The 11,751-nt window shown below is 38.8% G+C and overlaps 2 protein-coding genes across 3 annotated transcripts in view; both read right to left on the bottom strand.

The window, feature by feature from the left end:
• The window catches only part of LOC104432342 (39S ribosomal protein L45, mitochondrial), a 54,639-nt gene that overhangs the window by 22,409 nt on the left and 20,479 nt on the right, over nt 1–11,751 (bottom strand). The window lies entirely within an intron of this gene.
• On the bottom strand, nt 505–2,475 carry LOC120290878 (transcription factor bHLH96-like). Of its 2 annotated transcripts, none has more exons than XM_039307515.1 (3): nt 2,052–2,475; nt 1,257–1,691; nt 505–919 (listed from the first exon to the last, which is right to left on the bottom strand). In XM_039307515.1, exons 1-3 carry the CDS (start codon nt 2,424–2,426, stop codon nt 839–841), a joined length of 891 nt encoding a protein of 296 aa, XP_039163449.1. In that variant the 5' UTR covers nt 2,427–2,475; the 3' UTR covers nt 505–838. The 2 variants fall into 2 exon arrangements, with proteins under 2 accessions (XP_039163449.1, XP_039163450.1); XM_039307516.1 differs by having other exon boundaries at nt 1,257–1,667; nt 2,052–2,467.

Genomic DNA, 11,751 nt, shown 5'->3' with positions numbered 1-11,751 from the left:
CTGGACTTAAAGATGATCTCTCTCTCTCTCTCTCTCTCTCTCTCTCTCTCTCTCTCTCTCTGGACGAAGATATTCACTTCCTGTTGTCTATCTGTAGAACATGTCTCGAATCAAACTATCCGCACATTACATGCTTACTCCGAATGCAAATTGGGCAGAGGCAGACCCAACCATTTGTGTCCTCCAGAGAATATTGTTAAGTTAGAAAAGCTAATTTGCCCAAAACTATGATCCTCAAATTCATATTGATTGAAGGAGTTGATGTAACCTGCTGTCTCTCAAATCTCACCACTCTCCCCGTTCTTCAAAGGAAATAGGGAAAGTCGTCATTTAGTGAAGTGGTACTGTAGTCTCACTTGCTTTTAGGTAGAGAATGTCAGCTGTTCCAAAGAATAAGCCAAACATGAATATGCCATGGCAACATATCCTGTCTGTTGAAGATTCAAGATGGTCTGCATGAACTTCGAAGGACTTTAGGATGGCAGATGTTGCTGGAGATTACGATTTTATTGTAAAAGCGATTGATTAGTGTTGGTCATGATTGCAGGATAGCGTGATTTACATTCCATAGGTTGAAAGACATATCCATGTGAAGGGCAAGCCTCCTCTAAACGGCAACCAATAGGAAACACTTCAAGAGACAACAGAAAATCGTGTGCAAATTGACATCAGTTGCCAGTTGCCAGTTGCTGCAACTTGGTACAGACCGAGATTCTAGAAGATCGGCATCTCATCTCATCATTCACTAAATATTGAATTGAGAGAGAGCGAGAGAGAGAGAGAGAGAGAGACTAAAGCATGAATCATCTTCAGGGTTCTGAGGATCAAAGAGAGACCCTCACTCTTGAATGCTGCTTAGAATCTGATTCGCAGCTGCGGCAATTTCATCCCCTGAAGTCATCTGGCAACCATCTTCAACCTGCAAATTCAAGGTTCAAATTCACACCCCTCAGATTCCAAATCATGAATCTTCCAAAATCTCAAGAACCATGTTCCAGATCTGTCGTCTATTTACTGCTTTTGTTTATCTTCCTTTCTCATCGAGTCCTCCAATGCTCAATGTATGTACAATTTTGCCCTTGCGCCACCTTGCCTGTTGTAACTAACACCGCTAAAATGCTCATATGGTTTTATCGCCGTGACAAAATTTGGACAAGTTACCACTGGCATGGCACCGACTTGGCACCACATCAAGCGACACATGAAAGAACATCTTAAGGTAGAGAAACAGGAAGAAAAAATAATTGAAATCGTACCTTGAGAGTGAGACAATAGAGAACGAAGGGTTCAGCTGTGGTGACATTGAGGTGTAGCACAGTGAGTCCCACACTCTGCAACCCAGAAACCAACCTCAACAGCTGTTTGGGTCTTCTCTTTGACCTTACCTTGAGATTTGCATGGGTCTCCACCATGGTCACTTCAATGTCAGCGATTGCAGACTGAGTGAGGCTCGTCCACTCGTTCATGGGCACTGAGTCATTGCCTTGACCCGGGCTTGCCGAGTACTGTGGACAGGTGAAGAATTCAGAGAAAGGAGGGGAGGAGATGTCATCTTCACATTTTGAACTCTGTCCTTCCATTTCTTTGTGAGCACCAAGCTGCTGCAATTGTTGCTCTAGCTCTTTAACGTAATTGATGGCACCGCCTATAATTGATGCTTGATCAACCTGATCAATTTTACAGTGCCAATACTTCGAGTCGAATTAACGTAAAAGGAGATCGAATGTGAAAAAGCATAAGAAAGTCGCTTTCACCAACGTGATGGTCTACTTGAATTTTGATTTTGAATAAGCATCCTTTTAAGAAATATGCTTGTTTGACTTTACAAAATATGGTAATAGTATCTCTAGAGAAAAAGAGTAGAATGATGCTGGATTCAAAGAGTTATGCTGCCACTGCCAGTGAATTGTCCAAAAGCAATGTGCAATTTCCTCGACTTCACTTAAATGAGTGAACTTTATGTTAGTGATGACTGTGCCACATGAAGTTTCCCTAAAAAGCGCTGGCAAGCAAATGGAAGAGAGAGAGAGAGAGAGAGAGAGATTGTTTACCTTTTGGACATGAGAGTCAGGCATGAGAGAACGCAAAACAGAGAGGTGCTCATTCATCTGCTTTCTTCTATTCCTCTCAGTGGCAATGTGAGCCATCCTCTGACTCTCCATCTCTTTTTTGTTCTTCCTCCTCTTGTACCGACACCGCTTTGGCCGGTCGATCAAAGCCTTTGATGATACATTTGACTGATCATTCCACCCACTACATTCGTGGTCTTCTGTTTGGATCTCCAGAGTACTAAGGAAATGGCTGTTCTCACACTGCTCTTGATCACCAAAGTCAAAGCTCCAACACTCTCCCAACAAGCTTTGGACTTCTTTGCAATTATAATAATTAAAGGGGTCATCTGGAAAGACCACAGCTTCAAGTGCCATTCCCTCCCTCTCTCTCTCCAAATCAAGGCAATGTCAAAAAGCTGATAGATTAGTTTAATGTGGGGAGATCTAAAGAGAAAAGTGCCCTGCCCTTTTGCTTTTGGATGGGCGAGGTTTGAAGCTTTTTAAAGACCGCGTTAATGAGTTATCTTTTCATATTTTTTCTTCTATTTCTTGTACAGCGAATTGCACGTGAAATATAGACATGAGCCTACCCGAAAGATCAAAAATAAAGACAAAAGGGTCATAAGATTTTGTTTCTCCTACATACCTTAGGAGGAGAAGGCGCGGACAAGGGTTTTCAAGGAACATGTTCCCGGCCCTGTCAGAGTTAGGGGTCTCATAAACGACTCATTAGATCAACAAATGTTCAATTCTTTTGCCATGTTAAATAAAGAAAATGACAGCACAGAATAATGATAATACGTTTAAAATCAGAGTTAGTGTCACCATGAGCTCATAGCGGATGTTGAATAATACGTTTAAAATCATGTAACATATTTCAATTTACTTAGAATTATAATCATTCTTTGTGAAATTCCACCAAATCCTTTTTTTTTCTTGTGAGACATCAATGCCTCAATTTTTTTTCCATCTCACCAATGTCCCAAATTTGTACCACCCAAAAACACCTTCCATCACAATTTTGTCCATAACGGCCATTAAAAGTCCAACATGAAAACATGCATAGACAACACCAAGTAGGATTTATAACAATCATTATGGGCAGAAGTCGAAGGTATTTTTGGGTCATTGATAAAAGTTTGGGGATATTGGTGAGCCAAAAATATAGTGATGTTATTTTGATGAAAGGAAAACAATATTTGAAAGAATAAAATCTCCAAACAGTTGTCACATTGGTAGCCACATTATTGAAAGTGCATACTTTTGTGGAGAACAGGGTTGTCAATATGGGGAGAAATGTGTACCTTGTTCAACAATTACAACAATTCATTCAAACGATTCTTGGTAAAACATTATGCCTCTCTGTAAAGACCAAGAAATGTTCACTTATCCAAAAAAAAGAAATGTTCACTTATCCAAGAGGAGTTGTATGCATACATAGGACGAAGACTTCACTATTCTAATTCCAAAAGCTAGAACAAGGGAAAATTAAACGTCTGAATAAAGTATTACATCACGCTTTGATCTTCATTTGAAGACACCTTTTCCCTTTTGTGGGGTCTCAATCCCTTTAATTATATTTTATGTCTTCAATCTGAGGTAGGCTTATTCGTGTAATAAGGACAGGCAGTCGGATGGTTCCAATGAATCAAACCCTCATATGTCCACTTCAGGAGCAATGAAATTCAGCCCTGGAAAGCAGAAAAAGGTTCTCATTTAAGATGCGCAAGGACAAAAAGAGAGGCAGGATCATCTTCCCTAAAGCTAAATCCAACCCCTTTTTGTCTGTCGCTAGCAAGGAAAACCTGCATTGGGGGTAAGACTATAGTTTTATAGCATTCCATTCGTCTGATGATAAGGTGGTTTGTCCGGATCCATGATGTATCTTTGCCCAAACAAGTATTTTTGCGCCACTTAGTCCCGTATTTGGCACTTGCCTACTATTTGCATAGAAGCTGTCCTTGATAATAAGTTAGAAAGCTACAACTTGGAGGACCGAAGCTCTCATCTAAACCGCCAAACTGTCAACTAAACAAAACCAAACCTCAAGTGCCCAGTAGACTCCTATAAGGAGGCCTAATGCAAGCCTTAATGTAGGCACGGCAATTGCTTGGTTGCATTGTCGATGAAATCTTGGCTGAAAAAGAGACTTCGCCACAGCATAATCTAGCAGATCCAATGGCCATCGCCCTTTAGTTTTCGAGTCTCTCTCTAAATCTGTAATTCTTGCAAAAAAGGACGAAATCTTTAAGCCACACATTGTCAAGCAGGAGGGAGTCTGAGCACGGCCAGGTGGTCTCTTGCAATGCACGTGCACAGCTCTGCAAGGAGATCAAAACATGAGGGGAGAGTATCCACTGCCCAGAACAGCATTCATCCATCACCACACGCACATGGAAAGAATTTAAAAAAAGAAAAAAATGAGTATAGATACAACCAGTTACATGTTAAACGTGTATAATTTTCCAAACCTGTCCGAGTAGAAATCAGTTATTTTGATGAACACATTTATCTTTTCTCTTTCTTTCTTTTCTTTTTCTTTTGTCATCATCAGGCTAAACAAGGACGTGCAAGCTTTGCAGATTCCCATCAGAGCCGAAACAGCGGCGCAACAAAAACCGCCTACTCGAGAACCGCGGAGAGAGCATCGACAGGAACACCCCGGAATCTTTGTGAGGCCAAAAGATCTTTCCTTGGACCCTTTTTTTCCCCGGTCCCTCTTTTTCCTCTCTCTCCTTCTGAAGGGGTTTTTAGGGTTTGCATGAACTCGTGGCCTGGAATCCGCCACGTCGGATTACGGATTCTCCCAACGTGCGAGCTCGAGAGAGGTTTTGCGATTGTCTCGACTAGGAAATTGGAATGAGATGCTGTTTTTGTTGCCCTTTTTCTTTTCTTGCCAAATAATTTTGGAAAAAATCTTTTTCGATTTGGTGGGACAAGTAGACCGAGGATTTTAGGTGAAACAGTGGAAAGAAATTGTTGTTTTGGTTTGAACTGGGGTAATTGGTTTCAGGTTGATCCTTGATCAAGAACCAAAATCCTAGCAGGTGGGGATCGTTTCGGCTCTTTTTGAAACCGAAAGTTCAATCATACCCATAGGGAAATTGGATTAGACTGGTATTGTCGAATTTTTCCCTTGTCGGGATCATTGAAGTATTTCATATCTTATTGGGCCATCTAGGATTGAGCATCTTTTAAGACTTCTATTTCTTTTTTTCATATAAGATGAAAACAGGATTAAAAACCTAGTCATAATACAAAATATTGACCTGAGAAACGAACCGATCTACGTCCAACCCATGCATTATTACTCATGAACTTATTTGACTTAACGATGCTCGCCCTACTTGCATATGGTTCTCGAGATTTAATTTCGCTTGGCAAATGCATCGAATTTTTCTTCACCTATAGTTTATTCACTTTACATGTCTAGTCCGTAGGATGCTTAGGTAGCCAAATAGGGTTCCGTGGGAAGAATGATCAAAGGGCAGCGGCTAAATTGCGTGAATAGAAAGAAAAGGAGCCTTCTTGGGCATTTGGTGAACGAAATTAAAGCCTACTTATCAGACTGTTAATGGCTCGAAAGCACATTGGTCACTAATAAAAATTATATGAAATAATTATACTTCAATTGAGTTGATTATCAATTTAACTCTGGATAATTGTCCAAAAACTCTAAATCTATTATGTGGTGGCTAATTTAATAATAAATCTTTTAATTGTGCAAATTCGGTTCTAGATTTTTTAATGATTTAACAAGTTATCAATTTAGTCATTTTATCCAATTTCTAGATATCACTAACGTAGACAATTTTTTTTTTTTAAATCTAAATTTTTATTAATCTTTTATTGATCTTTTTTTTTTTTTTGTCTTTTTTCTCCTCTTTTTACACACGAGCCATTAGCCATTGACTAAGAGTTGGCGACACCACTAGCCCCTAGGCGAGGGCTTTAGGGCCACAAACCCTCGCCGACGGTGGGCAAGGTTTGCCCCCATTGCTATGGCCCACTCGCAACGCCTTCATCGACCACAATGAAGGCTTGTGAGCCCTCGTACCCAGCCTATGAGGACTTCGTGGCTTTGCCTAGGGCCATCAGGAGTCACCGGTCCTTACTTGACCTCGTCTAAAAGAGGGAAAAAAAAAGAAAAAAAGAAAAAAAGAAAAATTAATAAATAAATATTTGAAGAAAAAGTTAAAAAGTCGTCCACATCCATATCAGTTGCACTGCGTAGGATGACCAACACTAAGTTGATCACCGTGTTAGAGACGAAAGGATTAAATTGGCAATTCATTAAAATCTAGGATTATTTGGCAAATCGTTAAAAGATATATGACTAAATTGGCATGATTAAAATGCTTAAAATCAAAGTGACAATTTGTTAGAAGGTCCAGGACTCAAATGACCATTGCATAATAAGTTTAAGATTTTTTTATAATTTTATGGAGGTTGGGAGTTCGATTCCTATCTTTGGGACTTGAGATTTGACAAAAAGCTCACAATATTGAAAAACGAAAATTCTAGGAAATTGTATTTGACAATTTACATTTATCACCCTTATGATGCTTACAAATTCCAACCTATATAGTTAATTATCGATTTTATCCCTAGTTGCCTCGACGAGGCTTAGAGAGTTTTTTCTTCTTTTTTTAATCACGTTCAGAGGTCCCAAGTTACTTTCCCAAGAAATTTTTGACATCTTTTTTGTCTAATTTTACTGTAAATTTCAAAATGGGAGAGGGTCTATTTGTCCATGTAAACTGTGCATTTGCTTGTTGGGTCAATGTAATAGAAGTCTTAGACATTTTGATTGAGAACATCACCAACAACGATCTCATGTCGGAACCTATCGTCATCCTTACGTGTGCCCCTTAACAAATCTCCTTCCCCGCGTGTGAACCACCTACATTAGAATCGCTCCCCCTTCGTCCAAATATCCTTTTGCACTTACATTATCTCAACTTGAGAATCTCCACCTCAATCCTCTTGACCCAACAAAGCTTGGGGAAGCTAGGGAATACCATATACCATCCCGATTAGGGAAATAAATTAGAATTTTCCTCTTTGAGAACCAATACACATTCGAGAGCGGGCTGCTAATTAACTTTTAGTTTCGATACTGCTTGTTGGGTCGACAAAACGGAAACCCAATACATTTAAATGGGAAGATCACCAAGGAAGAATTGAGTCCAATCTCATCGATACTTAATTAGACTCACATTTATTCAAAAGTTTAATCAATGTGTTATGAGTCGATTTAGATATATTAATTACTTCACTTTGCATCACATTTTCAATTTGGATTTGTTTCGCCTAAGCCTTCACATATACACCCAGGATCTTTTACCAAGTATCAAACATCCAAATTGAAAATAAGAAAAGCACAATAAAATAAATGGGTCATTTCTTTTTGCTAGTAGAAATCAAACTTGAACCACAGGGAACATATTGATTGATTATTTTACTAAGAGATAAGTAAGTGCAATCAAGTTCTAAAATTTTTATAAAATATATTTAAATCTTAAAATTTATCATGAAAATGTTACTATTTTTAAAACTTTCAAAATGTGCAATTAAATTTTAAAACGATCAAATTGATTAGATCAAGTCTTTTTATTAATTATATCTTTTAAAAATTTCTAAACTCAATTGTACTTTCGTAATAAATTTTTAAACTTTGAGTGCACCTATCCATTTTACTAACTTCGTAAAATCAATCATCATAGTTGAAAAAAAGAGGAGAAGCCAACCTAAAGAAGATCGTCGGCTAAAACAAAACTATGAAAGAACTCTCAAGTCCCATCAGATGTTGATAACAATGATGTGCAAGTCGCATCACACGTGAAGCTTTTAGCTGCAGTTCCCCATCTAATTAATTAAGATTTTGGGGAGTAATTATGGGCTTGGGCCCATCTCAGCTGGTTTCGGAAAAACTTCCCGTTTCCATCCACAGGAATTGGTGATATGATGGGACGCTCCTTCTGGTAAAAAGTGAAGGTTGGTGGGCAATAGAAATTGATAAAACGTTCATCGATCGATTTACCGATTGCACAAAGTATGATAATGACATCGGTGGTGGTTGCTCTGAATCTAAACTAATTTCCAAATCGGACCCTAGTGAAAACCTGATGTTTTCCTGGGGATAGCATCAAGCGCTGAGGGTCTACAATGGATTAACCGGTAGTAATTGTATATCTAGACATCATCTTATCTCTTTCGCACGAAGCGATTCAACAATTTGCTAATGCCACTCTCTATCACGTTATTCGGGCTAGAAATATCTTGGTACACTAGCAGTCCTTCATGTGGGATTCTCGTGTCTTGTTGAGAGAACAAAAAGTCTTCGATGAATATGTCAGATTGTCCACATGGTAGTCACCATCTCTTAATTTCATCAGATAGGTAGGTATCCGTCCTGACCGTCACTGAGACAAAATCTTTTCGATCACTAGTGATGCTATGTTGACAATTACGTGAACTCATACCCTTATGTCGGATTAGCTTGTGGAGAGGTATCTGTCTATTCGTGGATCATAATGGACAGTTTCGGCTGGAACGTGTTCGCGGAGAAGTCAATGGATGGCTCGTCGTCATAATGGGATTCTGCAAAGCACCGATTCCTTAATCTTCACGGCATCTGAAGTTTGTAAGGGCCATAGGTTCTTGAAGAGTGGGCCTGAAATCATGGGCTGCTCGTCAAAAGTTCTGAACTCAACTCACAAGTCTCTGGCGAAACATTTATGGGGACGATGAAAATCTCAATTCGGCCCTCGACCCGGGATTTCCTGTATACTAGAGTCGACCAAAGCTGCTCCCAATTTGATGATGCGCTCTTCGAAATGTAACTCTTGTCATAATCAATATGTTGATTGTCCTCTCGCTATTCCTTTGGGAATGTGCATGCAATTGGGAGCTTTAATTGTGAGACAATTTCGGCATATTGGGAAGAATTTGAAGTGATACGGGTTAATCCAGAGGCTAAATTGACAGTAATTTGGATACCATGGCTGAGTTGGACCTTGTTTTCGTCCATTTCGGAGGGAACAATGACATTGTCTAATTAATAAGACGGCGGTGACTAGTTTAAGGATAAAATGTGCGTGCGTGCGTGCGTGCGTGCGTGTGTTTTTTTTTTGTTTGCGTGGGGGGAGGGGGGCGGCTAGGGTAAAAGGATAAGTTCTGAATTAGTTTATGATTCTTTGCACTTCTTAGTTCATCTTCCGGCGCAATCTAAGGAATGTTTGGAGCTGGAGTAAGATCAATCTATTTGATAAAGAAAGGTGCTAAGTGCATATATAAGGCTAGGTAGGATACGGGGGTGCTTATCAAAAAGTCCAGGTCCGATAAGGCTTTCTCATATCTTAGTCTGGCCCAATGTAATCGTAAAATAAATCAAGTGGCGAATTGGATTATCAAAGCTCAAAGACAAAATGTCATTCCTCCAAATTGGGTTTCAGACCCCCCATGCGCACGCGGAAGCCCTTTGGGCTCTTATAAGTTCCGAAACTTCATTTATGTATATCACAACTTAATCACGTTGAATGAGAAATATCTTTATGATAAAAAAAAAAAAAACCTTTATGATTCTTGCGTGCCCAAGGTTCTTGCTCCCACTATATTGAAATGAAGTAATACATAATTGACACGGTTGGTTAGGACATGAGAAGATTTCTAGTCTAAAATCTAAAGGTTACTTATTTAAATCTCACCAACTGTGTGCAAACCGTTCTATATCAGGATTAATTGCAAAGGCCTAAATTTAACTGGTTTATGGGGAAATTTGTAGGGTGTTCTATGGGTCTTCAAGTAGAAGGGTCTCAACGCTCGTGTTTGTGAATTATCAAATAGAAGTTAAGTATGCCCTTTTTCTGGAAAACATGAAAAAGTGTTAGAAAAGATAAACTTTTATAATTGTGCAAATTTAGCTTTAAACCTTTTGATTTTGTATCAATTTAGTTATTTCAGGCTAATTTTGGCGCGATTTAACTGACTAGGCATTGGTTGGCTGACGTACGACGCTAACGTAAACAAATTTTAATAATATTTTAATATTTTAATATTTTATTTTATTTTATTTTTCTTTTCTTTTCCTTTTTTTTTTTTTTTTTATATTTTCTTCTCTTCCCCTTTCCTCTAGCCGATCACCGAGGTCCAACGACAACCAAAGGTAATGCCCGGTGAGGCTCGAGCCCTTGCTAGAGGCTGTGGGGGTTGCTTGCCAACCATAGGGAGGCTAGCTTGAGCCTGCGTAGGCCGTGAATTGCAACCTAGCTTTGCTAACCATGGGCAAGGGCCAATCTTGCCAAATCCAATGAGGTCGAGCCTGGCCTAGCCTTTGGCAAGGGCTCAAGCCCTCACAAGCGCAACCTCGTGGCCTTTGGCGAGGACTCAAGCCTCGCTAATGGGTAATGAACCTTGCTAGAGGCTGGCAAGGTGAAGGTCACTGAGGCCCGACAATCGATTGGAGGAAGCAAGAGTAGAAGGAAAAATAAAAATTTCTCAAAAAATATTTAAATATTATTAAAATTTATCAATGTCGATCGCTTGTATCATGTCAGCCGACCAGTGCCCAATTAACAAAATCTGCTCAAAATTAATTGGAAAGACTGAATTGTCACTAAATTAAAAGGTTTATAACTAAATTGGCATCAATAAAAAGTTTAAGACTAAATTGGTAAAAATATAAAAGGTTCAGGACTTTTTTAACACTTTTCCCATGGAAAACATATATTGTCTTTCTAATAATTTTTTTTTCCTTTTTAACCAATAATTAGTTAGCTTAGATGTCAAAGGAGTTTACCCTTTTTCTTACAAAACATGTTGAGAGCATTTTAAGGCTCGTTCGTTTCGCAGAAAATAATTTTTGAATTTTCCAACGTTCGTTTTATAGAAAATGAATTCCGTGGGAAAATGTTTTCTATGAAAGGAAAAAAAGTCTTCTAAATTACGGAAAATGTTTTCCACTTTTGAAAAGTAAAAAACATTTTCCTCACTTGATCTCTCTTATTTTACACTTCTACAAATCCTCACTTCTCCTCTTTCTTTTCTTCCTTTTTTTGCTTGTTATTTTTTAATTTTCTTTTTCTTTTTTAATTCGAATTATTTTTAATTTATTTTTCCTTTTCCTTTTCTTTTGTTCTTTTTCTTTTCTTTGTTTCCCATCTTCTTCTTTCTTGGCTAGTCGTCGGCCGTTGCCGAGCTAACCTCGAGCTCGTCAATCTCAAGCTCGCGCTCTGCACTTTTGCTTATCATTTTCTTTATTTATGACCCTAAATTTGTACATTGCTCAAGCAAATGGCTTTACATGCTTTGCTTATTTTTGAGAGTGCTAGTATGAACACCTAGAGGGGGGGTGAATAGGTGTTTAAGATAAATCTTGGCAAATATATGCGGAATAAAATAAACTTCAAACAAAGGAGTTAAGGAAGAAAATAAGAACACAGAAATTATAGTGGTTCGGCTTAATCCAAGCCTACGTCCACTCTCCCGCGCTAACAGCCTTCTTGGCTGGATTCCACTATGCAATCAACAAGAGATTACAACTTTGAGTGCAAACACTTAGTAGATCACACTATCTCACTAAGTCACTCTTTGGTATTTCTCTCACGATCACAAACGTTTAAGCTCTCCAAAGACAAGTGTATGATCGAAGGTCGCTCGGACTTTGGAATTATAAATTCTACGCTCTGTCTCTTACTTG

The sequence above is a fragment of the Eucalyptus grandis genome, chromosome 2, assembly GCF_016545825.1.
Source record: "Eucalyptus grandis isolate ANBG69807.140 chromosome 2, ASM1654582v1, whole genome shotgun sequence".
Taxonomy (NCBI): domain Eukaryota; kingdom Viridiplantae; phylum Streptophyta; class Magnoliopsida; order Myrtales; family Myrtaceae; genus Eucalyptus; species Eucalyptus grandis.
The sequence above is the reverse complement of the archived record's forward strand: the minus strand, read 5'-3'. Positions and strand labels throughout refer to the sequence as shown.

Bases quoted from the DNA above. Each gene is read 5' to 3' on its own strand.
- LOC120290878 (XM_039307515.1), bottom strand. From the start codon at position 2,426: ATGGCACTTGAAGCTGTGGTCTTTCCAGATGACCCCTTTAATTATTAT. The intron at 1,692-2,051 runs GTAAACAATCTC...TTCGACTCGAAG, and splicing joins CTGACTCTCATGTCCAAAAG to TATTGGCACTGTAAAATTGA. The intron at 920-1,256 runs GTACGATTTCAA...TTGAATTTGCAG, and splicing joins TCTATTGTCTCACTCTCAAG to GTTGAAGATGGTTGCCAGAT.